Source organism: Mauremys reevesii, linkage group 9 (assembly GCF_016161935.1).
Source record: "Mauremys reevesii isolate NIE-2019 linkage group 9, ASM1616193v1, whole genome shotgun sequence".
Classification (NCBI taxonomy): Eukaryota; Metazoa; Chordata; order Testudines; family Geoemydidae; genus Mauremys; species Mauremys reevesii.
Window position 1 is genome coordinate 56,264,344 of NC_052631.1, and position 26,467 is coordinate 56,290,810.

At 45.0% G+C, this 26,467-nt stretch overlaps 1 protein-coding gene across 3 annotated transcripts in view; it reads left to right on the top strand.

The window, feature by feature from the left end:
* The first annotated feature begins 4,287 nt into the window (after positions 1–4,287).
* Positions 4,288–26,467, top strand: part of LOC120371760 (ILK associated serine/threonine phosphatase) — a 39,747-nt gene continuing 17,567 nt past the window's right edge. For 2 of the 3 annotated variants that reach the window (XM_039487962.1, XM_039487964.1), the window contains exons 1-9: positions 4,301–4,429; positions 8,377–8,433; positions 12,202–12,264; positions 17,497–17,562; positions 18,004–18,060; positions 19,452–19,571; positions 21,212–21,338; positions 22,432–22,538; positions 23,062–23,155. In XM_039487962.1, coding sequence (XP_039343896.1) covers positions 4,384–4,429; positions 8,377–8,433; positions 12,202–12,264; positions 17,497–17,562; positions 18,004–18,060; positions 19,452–19,571; positions 21,212–21,338; positions 22,432–22,538; positions 23,062–23,155 — 737 coding nt within the window. In that variant the 5' untranslated portion in view covers positions 4,301–4,383. Of the gene's footprint in view, positions 4,430–8,376; positions 8,434–12,201; positions 12,265–17,496; positions 17,563–18,003; positions 18,061–19,451; positions 19,572–21,211; positions 21,339–22,431; positions 22,539–23,061; positions 23,156–26,467 lie in introns of all 3 variants that reach the window. The other variant, XM_039487963.1, reaches the window with a different exon arrangement.

Consider the following 26,467-nt stretch of genomic DNA (forward strand, 5'->3'; position numbering starts at 1 on the left):
TGTTTGTGTATACTTAAGGCATTGTTCGGTTAAGAAATAAATGTGGCATTTATGCAAATACTGGACAATGGCTCCTTGGTCTTTTTTTTTCTTAAAGAAATAGGTGAGGTCAGGTTTAATAAAATGAAATAAGGTTTTAACTCAACATATCTCTAGAGATAAATTAGTGTGACAAATGAATTCTCTTCTCAACCCAATAAAGGGTGGTCTATTAGATTAAATCTCAGGAAAAACTTCCTAACTTGAAGAACAGTAGGACAATGGAAAAACTGCCTCAGGAGGTTGTGGAAGCTCCTTCACAGGAGATTTTTAAAAGGAGGCTAGATAGCCACCAGTCTTGGATGGTTTAACCACAACAAATCCTGCATCTTGGCAGGGGGTTAAACTAGATGACCCTTGCAGTCCCTTCTAATCCTATGATTCTATGTTGCTGTAGCTTCAAGGGGATGCCTATATGTATGTTCAGATATTTTATACCATTTGAGCTTTGTCATACTAGTATATAGTAAAAGAACAGTAGCACTTAAGGTGATAATCACAATGGGTTCAATTGCCCTCTCATTTAGTGCTCTCTTACACAAAATGCTCAGATCTCTGGCCACAACACAGCAAAACATTTAAGGATGTGAGTAGTCCACTGACATCAATGATTACAAGCTTAAGTGCTTTGTTAGATTGGGACCAGAGTGCTCAGCACATTACTCCTGGGGGAATTTGCACCATTGCAAATGCAGAATTTGTGCAGAAATTAATGTGAATGTAGAATTTCCTTTTTCTCCCACAGAAATAGGCTGCAGAGCTGCTAGCTGCTATTAGGAGTTACCGGACCCAGCAGAGCACAGCTCACAAATAAAAGACAGTGCTGGGGATAGGGGGAAGGAGCTGGAGGGTTCCTGGCAGCTGCAGTTCCTGCACATCCTGAAGGAAGGAGGCAGCCTGCAGGAATCTCCACACAAGCTCAGGACCCAGCATCAGGCTGTTTCTCCCTCTGGATCCCTGGGGGCTAGAGGGTGTAGGTGTCTGGTAATAATAGGTAATAATTGAAGATATACCAATCTCCTAGAACTGGAAAGGACCTTGAAAGGGCATTAAGTCCAGCCCCCTGCCTTCACTAGCAGGACCAATTTTTGCCCCAGATCCCTAAGTGGCCTCCGCAAGGATTGAACTCATAACCCTGGGTTTAGCAGGCCAATGCTCAAACCACTGAGCTACCCCTCCCCCCAGTCTGGGCTGGGGTGTGCCCCACAGCTGGATTCTGGTGGGGAGGGGGTGTAAGAGTCTGGGCTGCGGTGCACCCCGCAGCTGGACTCTGGTGGGGAGGGGGAGCAAGTGTGTGGGTTGGGATGGGCCTTGGCAGCTGAGCTCTGGAGGGGAGTACAAATGTCTGGGCTCGGGAAGCCCCAAGCTGGGTGCGTCTGGGTGGAGGGAGCTCTGTAGCTGGGCTCTGAGAGGTAGGGGGTTCAGGTGTCTAGGCTGGGGGGCACTCCACAGCTGGGCTCTGGGGGGGTAGGGAGTGTGAGTATCTGCCCCCCCTACTGGGCTCTGAGAGGTAGGGGGTTCAGGTGTCTAGGCTGGGGGGCACTCCACAGCTGGGCTCTGGGGGGGGTAGGGAGTGTGAGTGTCTGCCCCCCCTACTGGGCTCTGAGGGGGAGGGGGCAGAAAAATGGGTTTCTCTACTGGAGGAAAATTTTTGTGCCTTTATTGTTATTGACATAGTTGCTGACATGTACAGTATTTTGAAATAAATTACCAAAATAATTGAAACTGGCATGATTTTTATGATGTTATTTTGACAAATAAAATATGCAGAATTTTAAAATATTGTGCACAAAGTTTTTAATTTTTGGCACAGAATTCCCACAGGAGTAGCACATTGCAGGATCGAAACTTTTATATTGGTCAGTCTCCATTTATTTCTGTGGAGTTACTCCTGATTTACACTGGTATAAGTCAGACGAGAATCAGACCTAATCCTCCCAGACCGAACTTTCTACATAGAATAGCTAAGGGTCTAAGAGTTCATAAGCCACTCATCCCTCCCCAAAGGAACCCTGAAGCTAGTTACCTAAATCTTTTATTAAATGCTTCTGCTAGTCACAGGCAAACATACTCTGAGCACAAAAAACCTAAGGAACATCTTAAAACAGGCAATGTGCAATGCACAAGGTACTGCACAGTGATGTATCAAAAAATATACCATAGATGTCAACACCATGAAAATAGTCATTAGCAGAACTCTGTTATAAAGACTTAAAAGCTCATGAAGATTTCCTTCCCCAGAGATCATCCTGGGCCGGGGTTCTATGGAGAGGGACAATTGGGTTCAGTGTTTCTACTTCAGACTGGTTCATCTGGCTCAGATAATTATTCCTGAGGCACTTAAAAACCTTCACAGTTGAAGAAGAAACGACAGTGGATCTAATGAGCCAAATTCACTGCGGATGTCAGTATGCACAACTCTGTAAAATCCAATGAATCAACTTCACTTTAGACGAGCAGTGAATTTGACTCTATGTGAGCCTGTCTAGCATGGCCAGTGCTAATAAGTGCCAGTCTGTTGAGGGAGACCTCAGCTCTCAGAAGAGCTGGATGAAATGTTTTCATTAAACTGTTCCTCATTTTTCAGCTAGCTCCAGTTCTCAAATTTTACATTCTATTTCTGGGCCGCAAACACAGAGGTCATATGTGTACTCTTATCTAAGACTGAAACAGTCATCTTATCCCTTCCGTTCTTCCTGGTTTTGTGAATATAGACAGAAGCCATCTAGGGAGATAGTAATATATAAAATATTAGGGGACAAAACTAAAAACACTGCAAGCTCTCAGAGAAAATGTTGCAGATTCTATTATAATCCATTTCTGATACTATGCCCATCACCATGGTATCTAAACACCTTTCACTAGTGCCTTAAACTATGTGACTAGCATGATCTGTCAATGTGAATATGGTATTTGGAAACCCAGAATTCCTAAATCTGATTAATACATTCCTGCAGTGACCAAAGAAAAGATTTCTGCTATATAGATGCCTCTGTCATGTGGAAAGCAAAATCATGTGGGGAGTTCAAGAATAAATATGGCCTTGCAGACAAAATTACATTTTAGTATCAGCAGGACAAATACTAGTGTCAGAAAATATTTTGGGAACTAAAATGGGATGGTTCCACCCCACCCTCTGGTGTATCATATTTTCCCACACGGCTTGCATCAAGGTTGTGTTATGTTGTATTGGATTATGTCACAGAGAAATAGATCCTGCCACGTGTGGCATACTTGGTAAGAGTGGGGAGGGGGGGCGTTCACAGTGGACACCGGAATTAGTGGATACTGACCTCTTACCATGTAACTGGAACATTACGCTTCTATAACCCTGATCCATGTCAGGTGACTAGACCCAAGAAGCAAAGAGCAGTCTCCTATCAGCACTCTTCTGTGTCACATCCTCATTGCATGGCATCAGGAGCAAACTAAATCTTTGGGAAAACAGAAGCTGCTTGACTCCCACAGTCTGAAGGGAAAGCTGACAAAGGAGGTAATGGAAGAATCTTCATATAGTCCTAGAAGAAGCACTGATGTGCCTCCGGTGTCTTAGGGTTGCCACCTCTGAGGTACATAAATCTGGGCCATCCAGGATGATCCTGAGCCAGAAAAACGGTATGTGGTGAGCAGCCTTACACATGTCCCAGGAAAGCTACCTCAGAAAAGGGATGAATGTGGAAAAACCTGGACAGCCCTCACATGGCTCTATAGATTTCTAATTCCTCCCCTGCCAACTTGGGCTTTTAGCTGGGTTCTTCCCACCTAGCAGCGCGGGTGTGGCCACGGGGGCGATGGTGGGCTTGGCAGTTGGGGGCAGCAGGCACAGCAGGGCCATTGCACCTGTCCTGGGTAACACCCCTGCCCTGCATCAGCAGCCCCAGAGCCTGACCTCAGGCCAAGGCCAAGGCCAGACCTGCAGGCCCTGCCCGCCCCGCGATGGCCACAGCACAGGGGCCTGGCCTGAGGACCCCTCATTTCCCAGCAGGTAATTGACGGCTCTGCTCGGACCCTCCCACAGGATGACTGGCAGCTGAGAGAGGCCTTGGGACCTGCCTTGTAACTAGACGCTAGTAGCGACCTCAGGGGCCCTGCCCCCGCCGGGTGATTGATAGGAGGTGGCTTTGGTCCCGCCCCTCGGGGGTGATTGGTAGGGGAGAGGCTCTAGTCCCGCCCCTCGGGGTGATTGGTAGACGAGAGAGCTCTAGTCCCGCCCCTCGGGGGTGATTGGCAGGCGAGGGGTTCTGGTCCCGCCCCGCGAGCTGATTAAGGGAGGGCGGAACGGGGCCTTAGGAGGAGCAGGAACTAGGAAGCGGGCTCTGGAGTCTCGGGCCGGGCCGGGCCCGGATGGATTTGTTCGGGGACTTCCCGGAGCCGGATCCCTCGGCAGCAGGTGAGCGCGGCCCCACCTTTTCCCGCCGCGGGGGGCCGCGGCCGGGCCCGAGATCTCCCAGCGGGCCCTGCGCCCCTCAGGGCGGGGCCAGGCTCAGCAGCCGCTGCCCTCGCCCCTCCCGGTCGCGGCGCGAGGTGAAGCCCCCGGGCCTGCCCCGTCCGCCTCGCGGGGTGACGCTCCCGGGCCCGTCCCTGTGCGGCCGGGTCCTCCTGCGCCGCGCTCCGCGGGTGGGCCCAAGTGGCTGGTTGTGGCGGGCCGCCGTGGCCGGCCCGAGACCCGCGGCCTCCGCAGCCCCTGCTCGCCGAGAGAGGCGGGCGGGGCGGAGCGGAGCGGACCTGTGGGTGGCGAGCCAGGGTCCGGCCCGCCACGGCTCTAGCCAGGGGACAGCTGCAGCCTGGCCCCCGCGGGGGACAGCTCCGACAGGTGCGACTGATTGCGCCCTGGGTGGGGGCTGAGTCTCGTCCTGCTGCCGGCGGGATCCTGGCGTCTCTGTCTCAGTGGCCCAGGGCTTCGGCTGGGGGATCAGCTCGGGGCTGTTTGGTGTCGGGTAAACTCCACTGCGCTGTGTGCGCGAGGAGAGGCAACGTCAGAGAGGAGATACATGTACAGCGTCCATCTAGGTCTGCGGGGGAGAAAGGAGAGAAGAGGCAGAAATATAAGGCAGGGAGGGAGTGAATGCAGGCTAGAGAGAGGTGGACTGGTCCTTGAAGTAAACTCAGGGAAAAGACACAGTATTATTGAATGCAATGCTCCTCCTGCCATTTTAACTTTCCTGTTACGCTGATATAATAAAACCACCTTGAGGAGATAGTGTAGGGCGACTTACAGCCGTCAGTGTAAACACTGCATTGCTTATGCTAGGTCTACGCTGAGGGTGGGAGTCAACCTAAGATACGCAGCTTCAGGTAGCCGAGGCCAGTGTAGCTTAGGTCGATTTACCTGGCTGTGAGGATGGCGGCGAGTCGACCGCTGCCACTCCCCCATTAACTCCGCTTCCGTCTCTCGTGCGCGGTGGAGTTCTGTCAACAGCAGAGCAATCGGGGATTGATTTTATTGTGTCTGTTCCCCAATAGATGTAGTGTAGACATACCCTTAGGTTGCACCTTAGGGTACGCCTCTGGGCAGTGATCGATCTGTCGGGGATCAATTTATCATGTGTAGTGTAGACACGATAAATCGATCCCCGATCACTCTCCCCTCGACTGCTGAACTCCAGCAGTGCGAAAGGCGGAAGCAAAGTCGACAGGGGAGCTGCGGCCGTCGATTGAGCGCCGCGAGGATGCGAAGTAAGTAATTTTAATTCGATCTAAGATACGTTGACTTCACCTATGCTATTCTCATAGCTGAAGTTGCGTATCTTAAATCGATTCTCCTCCCTCCACCCCCCGGTGTAGACCAGGCCTAAGTGTCCTCCAGGAGGTATCCCACGTTGCCCATCCTGTGCACACTGGATGCCGTTTTGAACGCCACTGCCCTGCAGCCAGGTACACAGGTGAACATCCCTCCCCTGTTAAAGCCCTGGAAAGTTTTTTGAATTCGCTCTTCCTGTTTGCTCAGTATAGAAACCTCATATAGCATTCTGGCTCCGTGCAGCAAACATGCTCCTGTGTGGAGTCCATGGGATTTCTTGGGTCTGTGTGGAGTCTGTGGTTGATTTCCTGGGTCTGTGGAGAGAGGAAGCTGTGTAGGCACAACTCCAGTCCAGCTGCAAGAACTTGCTCAGGGCATGGAGTAGGAGGACTATGACAGGGACATGCAGCTGTGCTGTGTAAAAATCTGAAGAGCTGTGGCAGGCATAGTAGAAGGTAAGGGAGAAGTGTGGAGCTGCAGACACGCTGCTTCTGTAAGGAGCAGGCTGGGGTTCAGGGTGGTGGTGAATAGCACCCCGTTGAACTCCTCATGTGTTCATAGAGCACAGCAAAATACTGAAGAGCAGTGCAGGATCCATGCTTTCTGACACAGATGGCTGGCTCACAGGATACCAGAGCAGGATGCCCATGGAATGATGGGATTGAGAAACCCGTAGCATGTGATGCTAAACCTACCCCCGTGAGGCATTAAAAATCCTTCCCAAAACACCTTTTGGTCAGTTGCACAGTGGGATTAGCTACTCGTGGTGCACTGATCTCTGTATCGATGCAAGAGCTGCTACTGTGGACACAAGGTGGATAGTGTGGACATTCAACAGCGGTTTAAATACAGAAGTGGCTGTATGTCGATGTAACATAAATTGACTTAACTTTGTAGTGTAGACATCGCCTTAGTCTTCATGCTCTCACTTAGCTTCCCAGGATCTTTCCCCAACAGATCCAAAGTGAATATAGACCATGGGTATGGCTACACTTGCAGCTGTACAGCGCTCCTGCGGCAGCACTTTGAAGTGCGAGTGTGGTCGTGGCGCCAGCGCTGCGCTTTACAGCGCTGTAAATTGCTGTGCTCAGAGGGGTGTTTTTTCACACCCCTGAGCGAGAAAGTTGCAGCGCTGTAAAGCACCAGTGTAACCAAGGCCCATCTCTTGGGTTTCTCCATGAATACTTGATAGTGCTGTTAGCACAGAGGTGGGCAAACATTTTGGCCTGAGGGCTACATCTCGGTATGGAAATTGTATAGAAGGCCAGCTGGGGCAGGGAAGTGGAGTACACGGGGTGGGGGGATGAGGGCTCTGGCTGGGGGTGCAGACTCTGGGGTGGGGCCAGGGATGATGGGTTTGGGGTGCAGGAGGGTGCTCCAGAGTGGGATGGAGGGGTTCAGAGGGGCTCTCGAATGGGGCAGGGTATTGGGGTGCATGGGGGGGTGAGGCTGTGGCTGGGGGTGCATGCAGACTCTGGGTGGGGACAGGGTGGATAAAAATGATTTTAATTTTTTTTAAATCGGATTTTTTTTATTTAAATCGGATTTTTTTTATAGGTTTTTTCCTCAAAAAGCATATCTAAAGATAGTTTTAATTAAGATACGTTATAGCTCAGAAATATCTCATCATGGAATAGGGGTTATAAATTTTATAGTATGAGACAAAATATTCCATGTAATGTTTAAGAAAAGTTTTGTAAATGAGTTCCAATAGTTCATGGATTAGGGACCCAATTTTATGGGATTCCAGGGGCTTCTGTACAGATTATTTAAGTTAATCTTTCTATCTACTCCATGGGACTCAGTGCTCAGTCTAGAAGATACCATGAGAGATGCTTATTTGCAGTTCTCAAACTGTGGATTTGTCTCCAGAGATAACATGCTTGTTAACAGCAAACATGTTTTTTAAATAAATAAATAATATAGAGGTGAGAAATAACAGACCTCAACCCTATTGTCCCTCTGCAAATTTGTGTACACTGAATCAATCCCTTACCTCTCTCTAAAAATGCAAAAAGTTTCAGAAAGTTCAATGAATAGAAGATTGTTGGGGGCGGAACAGATCTGGGCAAAAGGAGTAGTAGTCTGGAGATAAATGTGAGAAGGGAGGGGCTTGTTTGGAGGTTCTAGCAGGGGAGTGCAGCTACCGTAAACCCTTGACCGAAGAATGGTACTCCTCTATCTGAGAGGTCGTCCTCTTCGACCGAGCGCGCAGCTTCGGGAGGGACGCACATGGAGCGGTGAGGGAGGAAGGGGACACCCGCCTAGCCAGCCAGATCAGCCGAATCAACCCTGGCGATCAATGGGGTGACAGATGTCACAGAAAGTGAAACTGTTTGAGCAGCATATTCCAGAAGTCTTGAGGTCTTTCTGTGTGTAGCCTTCATTGATTTGATATCTACCATACCATTCTCTCACTAGTAGGGAAAACCTATAATGGCAGCAGGCCGTAAGAGACCAAGTTTGGGAATATTTTAATGAAGTTCCTCTACCTGTGGGTAAGACAGGCATGCATACAAAATGCAAACAGTGCAACAAAGAAATGCAAGGCCTGGCTGCCCGAATGAAACAACATCATGAGATGTGCTCCTTCTCAGGAGGAAGCTGCGTTGAAGATGCTGAAAGCGACATGTCTGAACATGCAGGATCTTCAGGTTGGTCAACTTTTTTATTTTATACTTCTTTCTTCAGGACTGCCTGTCTTCTACCTTCTGGACTATTCTTGAATTCTCATGTTTGAGGAAAAAAATGTAGTTGTTACTCTATGCTACTATCATTTTAGATGCAATTGTGATAAAAAAATAAATAACTATAAAAGGAAGATCTGCCTATTTTAATTTCACCTTTAAAGTAGTACTGAGTAATACTAAATGAGCAGTATGGTAATAATAATTAAATAACTGCATTGACTTATTTTGTTTAGGAGAATCATTCTCAACATGCAGGATCCTGAAGACTAGCCATCTTCAAGATCACCATTTTCTATAGTTTCAACGTTACCTGCCAATTATAGTGTTTCAGTCACATCACGTATGTCACATAGCCACAGTATATCACCTGTATCAAAAAGGAAAAAAACCAAACTCCATTATCCAGAAACAACCACAGATAAGTTTGTGATAAGAACCAGTAGATTATAAAAGAGGTAATTGATGAAAAACTTGCCCGGTGTGTTTATGCAACAAACTCTCTTTTCTGTGCAAACCTACACTAACATGGTTCGATCATTAAGACCAGGATACAGTCCACCGAACAGAGCAGATGTCACGGGCAAATTGCTGGATATAGTGTATAAAAGAGAAATTGAGCAGTGTGCAAAAGGTCTAGAGAGTGAAATTGTTAACCTGAGTCTTGATGGGTGGAGCAGTGTCCACAATAATCCTGTTGTATGTGCTTGTGTGACAACAGAAGAAGGGAATGTCTTCTTTACAGGAACAATTGATACATCAGGAACTGCACAGACGGAGTACTTACAAGTAGCAGCAGTAAAAGCTATCACAAACTGAAAACAAATTCAAATGTCTAATACGCAGCTTGGTCACAGACAATGCTGCAAATGTATCCAAGATGAGAAGAAATTATTTAGAAGAGAATGAAGAGTCCCAAGCTAAAAATATACGGTTGCAGTGCTCTTTTGATGCACCTCTTAGCCAAAGACTGCAGTGTTCCAGAAATAAAGGCTAATGTTCTTGAAATTGCAAAATACTTCCATAACAACCAGTTTGCAGCAGCTGCTCTGAATAAAGTGGGAGGAACCAAGCTAACTCTGCCACAAGACAAGTGATGGAACAGAGACATTACAAGCCTTAAAAAAAAGGAATGGGACAAGCACTGTCTCCAGCTCGTTTTCTTGCAAATATTCTCAATGCTCGGTACCAGGGTCAAACATTAACTGCTAGAGAAGAGGAGTTGGCTATGACATGGACATCCAGCAATCATCCCTCCATAATGCCAACTATAATAAACTTCAGAGCTAAGGGTAAACCATTCAAGAAATACAGGTTTGCTGATGATGTTTTAAAGAAAGTCAAACCAGTGACTTAAGCATTTGGATTGATGATCTCATTTTTAACAGCAGTAGCTTCTTCTGCTGGTGTAGAAAGAATATTTTTCCTTTGGACTAATTCATTCCAAATTGAGAAATTGTTTGGGACCTGAAAAAGCAGGAAAGCTTGTTTTTCTTTTCCAGATTATGAACAAACAGGAAAAGGAAGGTGAAGACGACTGAGTTAGCTACAGAAGCCAATATTTTAAGTTTCTCATGTTGAGCTGGCTGACAGTCAATTTAAGTTGTTTTTTTAAAATATTTCATTTAACGTTAAAAACAATTTTAACAAAAACAAACCTGATTTTAAAAAACTTGAATGTTTAACTAAATTCAAAAATTCATATGCTTGTTTTGTTAAAATATGTTTGCTGTTGAAGAAAAAAATCCAGAATACATAACGTTGTTTTAGTTAAATAAAACAATTTAAATGTCTGTCTGGTGATGTTCTCCTCCTAATACAGCATGGCAAGAAAATCCTCCAAATGTGAATGACAGTTCACAGCCTAGTGACTTCATAAATATCTGCTTCAATTACCTTTGGTAAATGAAATAACTAACCAGTCATTCATTTTCTGATATAGCTGTAAAATTAATCTGAAAAGTTTTCAAAATATATCACTTTAAAGATGTATAGTGTGTACCTTCTAAAAATGAAATCTACACCTATCTCTGAGTTGTGAAGAATATGTATTAAGGTTATAACAACCAACAAGAATGCACTTTTATGTAGAAATCCATGATTAAATTGAGTCTTCCTGACTAGTGATTTAAATAAAATCCATCGTGGCTGGGGATGAGGGGTTTGAGATGCAGGAGGTTGCTCTGAGCTTGGATCAAAGGGTTGGTGGGCAATCAGGGCAGGGGGTTGGGGTGTGCTCAGGAGTGCAGGATCTGGCGGCACTTACCTGAAGTGACTCCTGGAAACAGTGGCCCGTCTCCCCTCCGGCTCTCACATGGAGGCGGGGCCATGCTGCTCTTTGTGCTGCTCTGCAGGAACTGCCCATTGGCCGTGGTTACCAGCCAATGGGAGCTGCAGAACCTGCACTTGGGGCGGGGGCAGCATACAGAGCCCCCTGACTGCCCCTGTTTCCGGGAGCTGCACGGAGCTCCTGCACGAGCAGAGCAAGGCAAGCTCCTGACCCCGCTCCCTAGCGGGGGCTTGCAGACCAGTTTAAAAAGTGTGATGGGCTGGATGCCGCCTGCGGGCCGTAGTTTGCCCACCCCTGTGTTAGCATTATCCAATAAGCGTTAATGTCCCTTTGGAATTTTCGGCATAATGTCCTCAAAATATCATCTGTTTTGACTCTCTTCAAATCGTGGATGTTTGGGTTGGTGAAAGGGATGCTAAATGTTTAAATCAGTTGTTCTTAACCTTTACTGCAACCTGCACCCCTTTGGTTCTCAAAAATATGTTTTCGCACCCCTTATCAAAAATCGTTGAAGTAGGTCAGTTCTTTAAACCTAGATATATCATAACTATAGAACGAAAGAGAGAGAATTATATATTTTAATTTCACATTTAAAATGTAATGCGGTAATTGTTTAAAAATGTATAATGTTAATAAATACATAGGTTTGATGAAACAAAATAGTTGTACTTGCGTGCCTTTGCTTAATTTGTGTTTTCAATGATTTACCTTCTAAAAAAAATCTGGCATGTCTCATACCCCCAGAAAGGGCATCTCGCACCCGAGATTAAGAACCACTGGTTTAAATGTATGGAAAATATGCATGTAAGTCCTAGGCTTTTTTGTTTTTTATCTGGCACTGATATACCATAGTGTTAGATAACGTAGAATGGTCCTACTTGGCCTTTAAATCTAGTAATTTCTAAGGTATCTAGCCTGACCTGCATAACACAGGCCAAAACACCGCACCTAATTCCTACATCAAGACCATAACTCCTGCTTCAGCTATAACACCTTTTAGAAAGATATCCAGTCTTAGCTTATAGACAGAAAGTGATGGAGAATCCACCACATTCCTAGGTAAATTGTGCCAATGGCTAATTATCCTCGCTTAAAAATGTGCCTTATTTCTAGATTGACTTGCCGAGCTTCAGCTTGCAATCATTGGATCTTGTTTTGCCTTTTTCTGCTAAATTAGGGAGCTGACTGCTATCAGAAATCTCTTGCATGTACTTGTAGACTGAGATTAAGTTGCCTCTTAACCTTCTCTTTGATAAACTAAATAGATTAAGCTTTCAGACTGAAATACCTGACAAATCTCTTTGCAGTAACAGCTGTTATATCCTGAAGCAGTGCATTTATAAACTAGGGTTGTCATAGACAGAGAGGGGTTAAAAATTTCATTCTGTGTGTAAATCACTCTGGGTGCTCTGGTCATATTGTTACTGTTTTCTGATGGGTTTCAGGGACCGAAGCACTGAAAGGAGGATCTTTGCTTTTTGATGATCTCCCACCATCTAGCAGCTCAGGTAAGGGGATATAGCCTTCTCCCACATGCCTGACCTTTCCCTGCTTACAAATGCTTCACTTCTTTTTCTACTATGGCTTGTCTAAAACCTATTTTTCACTTTGGTAACTAAATCAGTCTCCATCTTCATGGCTAGGGATTTTTTTCATTTTTAGCTGCGAGGCTGGGAAATGTTTTAAATGTGCGCACTATTTCATCTTCTGCAAGAGAGGGTAGAGAATCAAGACACTTTTGCGGGGAGGAGGGAGAATGATTTTTGTGAGCTTTTTTCCTGATGCTGATCTAATCTTTTTGTCTCTCCCTCTACTTCTGTTAGTTAAGCCATTCAATTTTCTGTGTTTTGTTTCTTTCTAGTCCTTTTGGATTTTGTGCATTCCCCTCTATCTTGCTTCTTTCTTTCTTTCTCTCTCTCCCCCCCCCTTTCCTGCTCTGTTTCCTGTCTCTGCCTTCATGTCTCTCTGGGATATTCTAAGAGTCCATATTTTTTCTATGTAGTCAGTCAGTACTGCCTTTTTTCTGGCCATGGATGTGTGAGACCAAACTAATTTAATCTTATGCCCCTTTGTGTGTCCCATTTCCACTTCCATATTTTGTCCCTTGCCACTGCTCTGTTTTTTCTCTTCCCCTCATCCCTGCCCAACAACAGAGTGAATAGGACACAATAATAGAATCATAGAATATCAGGGTTGGAAGGGACCTCAGGAGGTCATCTAATCCAACCCCCTGCTCAAAGCAGGGCCAATCCCCAGAAAGATTTCTGCCCCAGATCCCTAAATGGCCCCCTCAAGGATTGAACTCACAATCCTGGGTTTAGCAAGCCAATGCACAAACCACTGAGCTATCCCTCTCCCGGAATCCTTACCAGTGTTTCTCTTGCCAGCACTGGTGGAGAAGCGCCATGTGCAGGAAAAGCAGCACAAATGGGATTTATTGCAGAAATCTCTTCAAGAGAAATTTTAAAAAATAAAGTGGGAGAACATGGGATTTCCATAATCTGGTTTGAATTAAAACCCTTGTTGGATGTATTAGAAATTGGTCTGTCCATAGTTCAGCACCACAGCATCTGCCCTGGTAGATGCTCCTGCTATTGTCACTCTGCACATTTGGTATAAGCAAAATGTGTTGGGGAAATCCCTCCATTAGTGGATGTGGGTGTCTATGGAGTTTTTGGTTTATGCTTAGTGTGCATATATAGCCTTTTGCACAAATGTTTATTAATATAAGAAAAATATCGTGGTATAAATTAAAAATGAGTGACTTTCAAATGTGTTGCGCACCCACAGCTTCTCAGTACCTTTGAAAAATCTGACCACTTATCACAAAATAATTTGGCCACATAATGGCCGCAGTGTCTGTACAAAATAGAAAATGGGAGAGGGTTATACAAGATGGTGACAGCTTCTGTAGCCTGCCCAGACTCCTGTATGTGCATTTGTAAAAACTGGGGGTGAATATTTAAGTGATACTTTGTTAACTTGGTGCTCTGTAGGGCCAGATATCTCCCCTCTTAGTCATGTTCAGCGTACCTGGTTATACACACAGTCCTACTGATTTAATGTGCATAAAGGGTGGAAGAGTCCAACCCTCAGTCTTTTTTTCCATCATTTCTTTTATGGCAAATATTAGTTTTGATACCACTTTTTATAGGCATTCAGAACTATTTTAATAACTTATTAGTATAATTATCGGTATGGTTTTGTATTGTGTACCTATTGTGAAATATATTGTCAATTTACTAGAAGTCATTAAATCCACTTTACTGGTTATGTATTTTGTCAAGTAAAAGAAATGTTTAAATTATGTCTTTCTGATGTAAACATATCCCAGACAGGATTTGAGCTCAAGGCCAACTGCTTCCTTAAGTGCATTTCAGGTGTTCTGATAAGTCACCAGAGTGATATTCCTGGGGGAATTCTATGCATCTGCGGACGCGCATAATTCATCTGTCTCGCATTATTTTGTATTTTCCTGCATAAAAAACATTTTGCCTAAGAAGTGCTGCAGTTCTAATCTTCTGTGGTGCCAGAACAGCCAGCTGTGTTCATGCCAGCTATTCTAGTGCCCTGTGATGGGCAAAAGGCACAATTGCAGCACTTCTTAGGCAAAATGTATCTTATGCAGGAAAATACAAAATTCTATGCCCAGTGCTGCAGAATTCCCCCAGGAGTAGAGTTCATCACAGCACCCTGCCCACGGAGCCATGTTAAGGCAGAGTGGGACACACAAGGTGGCTGGGTTGGGGTTGTGTGTCACAGACGGATTCAGTATGTCCTGTTCTCTTCTCTTCCTCCCCCCCACCCCCCAGCCAAACTGGAGCATGGACTAGTGGGGTGATAGTGTTGAACCTGGGTACAGGGGAGAGGGGCTGCAGAGACCCAGGGGGATGAGAAGTGCAGGGACAAGGGCAGATGTGCCTGACTGAATGGGAGAGGCTTGGGGTCAGCCTAGGTCTGCATGGGGGAGGCTTCCCAACACCCTAACAGTCCCACCCACCCCCCAAAAAGAAAAACCTCACACCTAGCATCCTCCAGATTCACTCCTAGGCTCCTTCCCTCTCCCTCAGCTCTTCCATTACTCCTGCCCCTGCCAAGCCTGTGTACTGCTTCTGACTGGTGCAGGAAATACAGTTCTGTATTGTAATTTAAATGAATTACACAAAGTCCTGTATTAATATGCCTCATAAGGAATATGTAAAAAAAAAAATTACCAGAATCTTTTTTTCCCTTTAGTCTATATTGTTACAGACATACTTGCTGACAGATATTTTGAAATAAATTACCAAAACAATTGTAACTGGCATGATTCTATTGTTGTTTTGACAAAATATGGAGAATTTTTAATGTTTTGGTGCAGAATTCCCCCAGGAGTGAATAAGAGCCCAGATAAGTTGAACTGGTCATTGTTTTGTTAGTTCAACAGTAAGAAGAAAAGACTCCCTTTTTGGTCAGTATAATCGATCGCGCCGGGGCTTGACCCTCCTGGGGGCAAGAGGGGCGCCACACTGACTCCCTACGTGTCCTCTGTTACAAGGGCTGAGCAACAAACAGTTCAGGGAGCCCAGGCCCTTTGGTGCAGGGGCTGAGCGGCAAACAGTACACAGGCCCAGGTCCTTACACCTGAGCGTTAGGTGAGGGGGAAAACTGCCACCCGTGAGTGGGGTGGCAGGGGGGACGCAGGCCCACCCACTCCACTGCGTCCCAGCCCGGGGCCCTGGCAGCGGCTAACACCGCTGCGGGTCGGTGGGGTCCTGACCGCAACACACCGACATGGGCTTGTATGTGTCTGCAGCCAGACTGGGGTCGGCTACCCCCAGGCTACTTCCACTTTCCCCCTCAGGGCCTACCTCGTCCGTGGCTCCGGTTCCAGGCCAGTCCACCAGCATGGGCTCCTCTCGACCAGGGCCTTGTGGCAGGTCCGGCAGCTCCTCGGGGAAGTCCGGCCAGGTGTGCTCGGGCGGCTCCTCCGGGTAACAGCAGGGACGGGGAGGATCCGATGGCTCCTCCTCATAGTGGCCGCGGAGGAGTTCCAGCGGCTCCTCCCAGTACTGGCCGCAGGGGAGCTCCGGTGGCTCCTCCTTGTAGCGGGCGCGGGGAAGCTCCGGCCAGTCAGGACAGCTGCCTTGGGTCCTGGAGGGTTCCCAGTCACGAGCTCCCGGCAGCGGCTGGGCTCTGACTGAGCTCTGGCGGCCGGCTTTTCTACTTCCTGTCCTGCCCCTTGACTTCCGGGGGGCGGGGACAGGTGGCAGTAGCTCCGCCCACTTGGGTGTCTGCAAGGGCGCTCCCTCTGCTGGGCAGGAGGGGAGCCACACCAACTCACTACAGTCATATATTTTTTTCTTCCCGTTAAAATGACTGTTTGTGGGAGATCTGCACAGAAATATAACCTGAATAACATGCTGAGGTGTGACCTACTTCAGGCAATTCACTGGAATTCATTTCCAGTTCAACTATATATTGTCGTTGTAATGTTTTTCCACCCTCTAACATAGTTGGGCCCCAATTCTGCAAAGACTTAAACCTGACATTACACATCATGAGTAGTCCCATAAAGTCAAGCAGACTAGTCACATTCCTTAAAGTTAAGCATATGTAAGCTTTGCAGGAGTGGGCCTTAGCCACTATAATGATTCTTTAAACGCCATACCATATTCGCGTAACTAAAAAGAAATATCTCAACAAGAAGCCTCCTTTCTGTTTGTTTTGAAGTTAACCAATAATCAGCTCAGGCTGAGCATTTTTAAGGGGATATCACCAACTTGAAGAGTGCCTGAAGAGGGTTTTTATTTTTATTTTACCTACTGTAGTTACAAGTAACAACTAGGATTATTGTAACTGGGTGAAGTTAAGATTTTTTTTCTGTTTTTAGTTTGTTTTGTGCTTTTTACAGCACTTGGTATAGTCCGCTTTGCTGTTTTCCCCCATATTGCTATATTTACCTTGCTGAAAATATCTTCAAACACCAAAAGAGGAGCAGAAAACCTCTTGAACTTTTAAAAAATAAATAAACAAAACCTATTATTTAAAAGGTGCTCACTTGAGGTTTTTTTTAAATAGTCAGCATTGCAGTATTTGTTTGATAGCATTCCTTTCTCCAAGTAACATACTGTGAATAATCATGAGGTCCCAGCTCTTAATCATACATGACATCAGATGGTTGTATGGAGATGAACATCTACTAGCTATTTGCTGTGAACTGAAAGCCACGGGCTTCCAGCATCTTAGAAGAGCTCAGCAGGGTAGATGGATGTGGTTCAGAAGAAAAAGCCCTGGTTGGTAGAAAAGGAAGAGAGCAAAATGGGAGAAGAACTGAGGTGTACTTCAGATCCTGTGAGGAATTCAAATTACTTAGAACATCAGTGATAAAGATGCAGATTTCTTCAATTTGCCATTTGTGTCTCCTCTGCTAAAGGCCATTGGTCTTCATGTAAATACTTAGCAGTGTTATCTGAAATAACCTAATAGAATCTCTGCCCCTTCATTTCCTACAATAGCCAAGGTTTCTAAAGGAGTCATTTTAACTCTTGTAAATCAGAAGTGCTTTAGCTAGAAATGATTACACAGGAGTTCTGACTATTTCCAGGAAAGTGGCAGTTTCTGTCTTGTGCAGTAGCAGTCTATAGTTAGGGTGGAGGGGTTCATTTGGGGCAAGGATTGTTCTAGAGTAATGGGGCATTCCTTTTCTTCCTGTGGATAACTTTTCAGGTGTGTTCTGACTCTGCTCTGATGTGTTTTAGGGAAAGAAGCACAAACAGGGCCTTTGCTTTTTGATGATCTTCCACCGGTCAGCAGTGCTGACTCAGGTATGAGGACTGTAATTGTTGTCTTGGCATCTACCTAGCTTGTTTGCATCAGCATCTCTTCTCACACTGAGATTTTGTCTAAACCTTTTTTATTATACATAAGTATACAATAAAATCTTCCAGAATATCTACATGTTTGTGTCCATCTTCTTCCTCCTCACTCATTTCTTCAACTAATATAAATTGCTATCTTAATATGGATCATTCATATTTTTTGAAATGTTAATATGGGGCATATTAAAAATATCAACATAAGACCTAGGTTCTCCCATTGTCTGCTAATAATTGTTTTATATCCTGGAGAGGTACACGTTTAAACTGATCTGGTCTGAGTAAGCTGACGTTTTGTAGCCTTCACACATCTGTTGGACATGATCAGAATTCTGCTCGTGGGGTGAAGGCACTCAATTTACATTTGTTGACTGTTTTCTTGTTTTTCAGGGACAGGAGGACCTTTGCTCTTTGATGATCTCCCACCAGCCAGCAGTGGTGACTCAGGTAAGGGACTTGTATGGAGGGACTCTCATGAAGGCTGTTACATGTCTTTTCTCATGGAATTTGTTAGCATAGCTTATCATACTGGGATTATAATTCATCTTGTTCTTTCCAACAATCTTGCCTGTATCTTGGTGAGTATTTGGGCACTTGTGGAGACATATTCATGTAACTAAAAATCTAAGTTCATCAAACATGGGTCTATCTGCAGAAGTAAGTACCTGCATCAGTTCCTTCTAGCTGACTCCATAACATCTCTGATGTCCTTGAAAGACTGCAGATAATGGGTTTTATAATACAGTAATTCTCAACCAGGGGTATGCAGAGGTCTTCCAGGAGGTACATCAACTCATCTAGATATTTGTCTAGTTTTTATAATAGGCTACATAAAAAGCACGAGCAAAGTCAGTAAAAACTAAAATTTCATACAATGACTTGTTTATACACTGAAATGTAAGTACAATATTTATATTCCAGTTGATTTATTTGTTGATTATATGGTAAAAATGAGAAAATAAGCAGTGTTTCAGTACTAGTGAGCTGTGACCCTTTTTTCTATTTTTATGTCTTATTTTGTAAGCAAGCACTTTTAAAGTGAGGTGAAATTTGGGGGTACAGAAGACAAATCAGATTCCTGAAGAGGGTACAGTAGTCTGGAAAGGTTGAGAGCCACTGTTGTACTATATGCTTTTTGGAGGTTGGAGTGAACTTAGTGCTCTCTAAAGTGAAAAGTGTAAAGAGCACTGGCTATAATTACACATGCCGCAGTTAAGCACTATACAAGCTTCTTACAGCATTGCTGCTGTGACTTGATCCTGGCCAGAACTACCTACTGCTGTTACAGTTGTGGTGTAACTTAAAGCTAGACTGGCAGATTTGCCAAATTTTCATCATGTAGGCAGAAAGTCCTTAGGGACTAGGAAGAGACTCATTCCATGAGCACTGAATCCACTGTCACTTCAGATCCCATGCTAATTATGTTTCTACCTCATCACTCCTGACTTTATTTTGTAATCCATCCTGTCTCTTATATATCTTCTATAAAAGAATAGTATTGTCTCTCCTAGAAAGTAACAATCCTTTTCAGGCATGATAGTCTTGTTGCAAAAACTAGAAATTCCTCAGCTTTAAACTTTTAGTTTTAACATATCTAAGCAGTCAACCCAGATCAGTTTGGTAGATAGGAAACTGACAAGGCCAAAGTGGGGGAGACAGGAGTCTGCCAACCAAAATTTACCAGACTAGTAGTAGTACTGTAGGTCCATAATACTTCAGTGTAAAAGGAATTGTTCTCTTCAGTGTAAGAGGTGAGTGGTTCCCATAAATAAAAACAAAAAAGAGCAGAAAACACTTCTGCAAAGTCTTCAGATATCTGTATTTTTGCTGTCTTCTAGCTTCATGCATCACTGAGCAGGTCTCAGCAGTAGGGAATCATGGGAAAGGCGAGAAGAGGAAAATCTCGGAGGAAGAGAAGAATGGCCGTGAAGAACTTGTGGAAAAGAAAGTTTGTAAAGGTTTTCAGACAGTTTGAAAACAAATGTACTCTGTTTTGTACTCTTTACGTGGGGCTGAGTAAGTCCAGATCAAAGCTAATCTTTGGTTTCTCAGTACACTTTCTATGGTTACTCTAAGAAATGAAGTGTGCTGCCTGCTGGCAGAGTTCATACTTAGATCCCAGAGTTTGGGTGCATCCCCTAAGTATGTTCTTATTAATTTGGGAGGCTATTAGCAGTTGTGATGAACCAGCCGAGAAGTATAATAGTGGATACTCTCACAATCATGCAGATACCTACAGTCGGAGCACAAGTCCTGGAGTAGCAGAGGTGTGGAAGTGACTGTTTGACTCCTGGCAGAGTGGTTTAGACAATCTTGCCCCTCTAGCATCTTGTCACTCCATCAAATGGTTGCAATGAAAAGAGAGAACTGAGAAAAATGGCTTAACCTTTAACATCTGGCTTGCTTGTCTTTTGGTGCAGATGTGTAAGACACAGTAGTGATACAGATTTCCTAACATTGCACTAGGCATTGAGAACTGGATGTGTTCAGTAGGTTCAAACTAAAAGATAAATTTGATTGAAACAGCATTTGGTTTAGCTTTATTTTATCTATTGTTAGCAGCCTCATTAGAGATTTACTGTTTCATCAAGAGCAGGGGTCTCAAACTCAATTTACCTTAGGGCCAGTGCCAGTCCTCAAATCTTCCCAACAGGCCAATGTCACTCATGCCGCCCAGAACCCACCCCCCAAAAACTCCACCCTCTCACCTGCCTAAGGCTCTGGGACGGAGTTTGGGTGGGGGAGGACGTCTGGGGTAGCCAATTGGGGTGCAGACTCTAGGAGGGAGTTTTGGGGCAGGAGGGAGTGTGGGGATGGGGCGCAGGCTCTGGGAGGGAGTTTGGGGGCAGGAGGGGGTGTTGGCCCAGGCTCAGGTCGGGGGTGCGGCGCTAACCTGGGGCTCTGGGGCAGGCCGGGGAGCCTCTGCGTGCTTCTGCCCCCAGGCACCGCCCTCGCAGCGTCCCATTGGCCGCAGGGGTGATCGGGGCAGCAGCAGCATGCGGAGGCACAGCCCCACCCCGCCCCTGGGCCGCAGGGAGGCACCGGCAGCCACTGGAGCGAGCAGGCAGACACCGCTCAGCTCCACTGCACTGCCAGGGCCCCTGAGGTGGGAGGACCCGGGGGCGGCAGGTGTGGCCAAGGGAGAGATCTGGCCCCAAAACTGCTGGAGCCCCGCAGGCCACATTGGGGAGGCTCGTGGGTCTGCAGATGGGAGTTTGAACTCCTGATCAAGAGAGTTTCCATGGAGTGCATCCATCTCCTGGTTGTGCAATGATATCCCAGTCTGATGTAGCTTTAGCACTCAAGCTTGGTTGCCCTGCTTCAGTAGGATGCAAACTGCCTTACAGTTTCTGATGTTGGGGACACTTAATACTAGTTTCACAAAGCATGTCATTTGCAGCAAAAGATTCCAAAAGCTGACCCTTTTTTAAAAAAAACTTTGATTTCAAGTACAGCCCATGCAGGGCAAGACATGCTTCTTGTCATGATGCCATGAGATGGTCAGAATCTTGCATAAAGCAACATGATCACAAGTTTGTAAATCAGGCTTAGGAAACAGAGGAGTTTCATGTGTGTAATTTTGCTTTTTCCTCACTAGCATCTGGAGGCATCTTTGGACTGAAAGGTTATGTGGCAGAGAGGAAAGGTGAACGAGAGGAGATGCAGGATGCACATGTCATCTTGAATGACATCACTGAGGAGTGCAGACCCCTTCCCTCTCAAATGTAAGTAGGCCAGACCTCCGGAGCCAGGGAGTAACATTGTAGTAGAATAGAGTCATGACAAGAAGATGAAAGAGCTCCCATTAACTTTGCTTGAGCTCTTGACAATGATCCCTCACTCTGAGCAATGACTGCTCATGACTAAATATTGCGTTGTGTGGTGGCATGGGTGATCTGGATTGTATTCCTAGCTCTGCCACTGATCTTGAGAAAATCATGTAAGGTTTGATGATGCAAAAGTTGCCTCATTTGTTAGGTGGTCCACATCAGGTGCCTATGACCTGATGTTTTTCTTTTTATTTATTTATTTTCCCCTTGAAGTCCTGAATACCCACCAGTCCCGTTGACTTCAGTAGAAGTCAACTCCTCCTAGTACCTCTGGATATCAGGCCCAAGATACCTGAAGGCTCTGAACTTGAGTATAGCTGTTTAAGCCTTGCCTTTGGGGTTTCACAACAGTTAAAATCCCAATTGTGGCAGTGATGAGGAGCTTGGATACTTGGAGAAGAGAAGGCATCAGGTATCAAACACTCAAATTAACTATACCTTTCAGGTGATTAGAGGGGAAGTGGTGGAATGTATCATTTTTAAAAACAACACTGACAGGCCATAAAAGATCACTTAAACACATTCTTTTAAAGCTAAATATGTGATCTAAAGTTTGGAGAACAAAAGGCAATTTGACAATAGTTAGTATGTCCCCATGTCTCTTGTGTATTGCACAGCTCTAGCAACCATTCTGCATGCAGAGAATTCTGGGATGTGTTGGACTGGCATCTGTGAATAGCAAATTCTGAAATTGTTGGGAGAGAAGCTCCAGAGCTGGAGTGCCCATGAGGTGGAATGTTTAGCTGCTGTTTAAATGTAACTGGGGCCATAGCCTCTTTTCCTTTCCTTCATTTCCTGGGGGAGGTGGGGAAACTTTTTTAGTACTCATACATGCTAGCTCTACGCTTTTCAGAGGAAACACTGCATTTTCTGTTCCAATACAGGTTGGGAGAGGTGCTAGGGACACAAGCCTCTTTACTAAATCTTAACTTCTGGTTGATACCAGCCTTTTCACAGCTAGTTTACGTTAATGTTTCTTCCTTTGCAGAACCCGTGTCTCATACTTTGCTGTTTTTGATGGCCATGGGGGAGTTCGAGCTTCAAAATTTGCAGCACAGAATTTGCACCAAAACCTGATTAAGAAATTTCCTAAAGGTAAGAGAGGGCCATGTGGGGGCATGTGCATCATCTTTCATTCCTCATGACTTGCTGCTGCGGTGTGTCCACTAAGAAATGACTTTGGACAGCCAGAGTCAGGGACGTAGCTGTGTGTGGCGTATTGGGCGACCATGCCTCTAGGCTGGAGATAGGTAAGGTGTGATAAGTTGTTTAGCCTCACAAATCTGCTCTCAAGCCAAAAGCCATAACAGCGTTAACTAGGTTAGGCAAGTTCGATGAAATAGCCATAGCAGATCTGAGAATATGGCTGAGGAAAATAATAGCATCACAATTGGTGTCCCTTGTCTTCAAGGGTGAATAACTAGGCTTATACAAACTGGCCATGCGCTTTTATATCTGGATCTTTGGCAGTTGGGCACATGGGTCATGTCTGCTCTACGTAAGTAACATGCGTGCAGTGTGACCTATTTATGCATGTCAGACAGGTGAGGAAGGGGACAGGGATTAGATGAGCATGGTGTTTCAAAAGGAGCATGCTCCACTTTCTCTTTTGTGACAGGAGAGGTAGTCAGTGTGGAGAAAACGGTGAAGAGATGCCTTCTGGACTCTTTCAAACATACAGATGAGGAGTTCCTGAAGCAGGCCTCCAGTCAGTAAGTATAAGTGTCCCCCAGAGCTACTTGTAACTATTAAAAATGTTTCTCTCTCCCAGACCCCAATTCTGAGTTGTACCTCCTAAGTGGTACAGCCAGAAGGTGAAGCTCCTACACTGGGGCAAAGAACATAAGAATGGCCATACTGGGTCAGACCAAAGGTCCGTCCAGCCCAGTATCCTGTCTAGCGACAGTGGCCAATGCCAGAGGCCCCAGAGGGAGTAAACCTAACAGGTAATGATCAAGTGATCCTGTTGTCCATCACCACCCTCTGACAAACAGAGGCTAGAGACACCATTCCTTACCCATCCTGGCTAATACCCATTAGTGGACTTAACCTCCATGAATTTATCCAGTTTTCTTTTAAACCCTGTTATAGTCCTAGCTTTCACAACCTCCTCAGGCAAAGAGTTCCACAAGTTGACTGTGCGCTGTGTGAAGAAGAACTTCCTTTTGTTTTAAACCTGCTGCCCATTAATTTCATTTGGTGGCCCCTAGTTCTTATATTATGGGAACAAGTAAATAACTTTTCCTTATTCACTTTCTCCATATCACTCATGATTTTATGTACCTCTATCATATCCTCCCTTATTCTCCTCTTTTCCAAGCTGAAGAGTCCTAGCCTTTTTAATTTCTCCTCATATGGGACCCGTTCCAAACCCCTAATCATTTTAGTTGCCCTTCTCTGAACCTTTTCTGATGCCAGTATATCTTTTTTGAGATGAGGAGACCACATCTACATTCAGTATTCAAGATGTGGGTGTACCATGGATTTATATAAGGGCAATAAGATATTCTCCATCCCTTTTTTAATGATTCCTAACATTCTGTTGCTTTTTTTCTGCCGCTGCACGCTGCGTGAACGTCTTCAGAGAACTATCCACAATGACTCCAAGATCTTTCCTGATTAGTTGTAGCTAAATTAGCCTCCATCATATTGTATGTATAGTTGGGGTTATTTTTCCCAATTTGCATTACTTTACATTTATCCACATTAAATTTCATTTGCCATTTTGTTGCCCAATCACTTAGTTTTATGAGATCTTTTTGAAGTTCTTCACAGTCTGCTTTGGTCTTAACTATCTCGAGCAGTTTAGCATCATCTGCAAACTTTGCCACCTCACTTTTTACCCCTTTCTCTAGATCATGTATGAATAAGTTGAATAGGGTTGGTCCTAGGACTGACCCTTGCAGAACACCACTAGTTACCCCTCTCCATTCTGAAAAGTCGTCATTGCTCCTTGCCAAGAGTCCAGTTGGCCCATATGCAAGTTGGAGCCACATCCTTCAATGGCTGCTGATAAGCTGGCAGAGTGGCCATAATAGCCGGAGTGTAGTGCGCTCTGGCCCTGCCCCCCCTACACTACAGGTTGTACAGGACAGCAACATAGGGCTACCCTACGCTGTAAGGGTATGACCAGGATTGCCATGGGGAGTGAGGTATTACGGGGCCAGAATGTGAGCCAAAACTGGCCTCTCTACCTCTCTTCTGTAGCACCTGTTGTGACCTGTATCCAAGGAGATCTTGCATATTACCAAAATAACAGAAACAACAAGGAGTCCGGTGGCACCTTAAAGACTAACAGATTTATTTGGGCATAAGATTTCATGGGTAAAAAAACACTTCAGTGAAAGCAATAGCTTTTTTAACTTAAATCTGCAAGCTCATAGTGTGACGGAGTGGCATGTTCCTAGCACAAGGAATTCCAGATATTCAGGGAGTTCTGCATCGCCCTCTATCCAGAATTGAGGTGGCTACCAGCAGATATACTCCCACATAGAGCAATGGTCATGATCAAGGATTCTAGTGAATCACTGAGATTTTTTTTTTTCATGCCTTAAGTTATGTAGTTAACATGAGACAGGCAGATAAAAGTTCACTAGTTAAATCTTGCATTATTTTCAAGACTGCTTTCTAAAGCAGTAGTTCTCAACCAGGGGTTCGGGACCCCCTGGGGGACAGCAATCAGGTTTCAGGGGGTCTGCCAAGCAGGGCTGGCATTCGACTTAATGGGGCCTAGGGCAGAAAGCCGAAGCCCCACCACACGGGATTGAAGCCTGTGGCCTAGCCACCCAGGGCTGAAGCCAAAGACTGAGCAACTTAGCTTCACGGGGCCCCCTGTGGTGTAGGGCCGTGAGTAATTGCCCTCCTTGTTACCCCTAACGCCAACCCTGGCTTTTATATGCAGGAAAACAGTTACTGTGGCACAGGTGGGCCGTGGAGTTCTTACAGCATGTTGGGTAGGCCTCAAAGAAAAGGGTTGAGAACCACTCCTAAAGGATGAATGGATCTGATGGTTAATGACTAATATTTGAATCATCTTTCTAATTGACTATACTTCTTTTTAGCTTTGTTCTAATGGAGACTTATTTTCCTTAAGGAAAAACACAGCCTATCCCCACATGTGGCGGAGGGGTGGACCTAACACTTTGAGATGCCACCATGTATTGCTTTATACTTAAGCAAGATACATGCTGGGTTAATCCATCTTGGCTACCAGCCTTGTATATCCTTTCCATTTCATAACTTTTCATCTATAACATAGCTGGAGAGAATATCAAAACATCCAGCAGTGAGATTAGAAATTTCACTTCTTGTGTACAACATCACAAACCAAACTCTGGCTCAGCCCTCTAACCCTAACCAGTTAAACAAAGCAAACGTCACCAGTGTAGGCACAAAAAAGTACTAACAGAATTAGTTAAAATAATTATCTTTCCCAAAACCATGTGTGTATTTAAAAAAACAAAGCAAAAAAACCCACTCCATCTGACCTGTATATATTATATTCTGTAATCTACAGGCTGCATTTGCAAACTTGTTAGTAATAATATCAGCATGTTGAAATTATGGAGAAATTTAATTAGGCTCTTCAGCATCAGGAAAACTCAATGAAAGATGATTTATGAGCAGATAAGTTTAAAAACTGACACTCAATTGTTATACTGTTATATCTGGTCCACAATAAGGAAAACAGTGCTGCAGCTATAATCCAAGCAGAATTTCTGATTTTACACAGTGCTGTCCAGACACTAGTTGAACTACAGCAAGCCAAATGTCAGGAAAACAACTTAAACAGGGGGTGAGGATTGCTGAAGCTGGAGGATGGTGGGTACTGTGGGTGATGAGTTGAAATATCTGGTACCCATACTATGAGGGTAGAGGGGAAGAGTGAGTAGATTGCACATTCTCCTCTGTTACTGTTTATTTCCTCACCATCCATCTGCCCTACACTCTGTGGAAGTTGCCCCTTAGGGAGAACTTCCATTATTTTTTAGGCACTGAAAGATGGGCAGTTACTGTGAAACTGA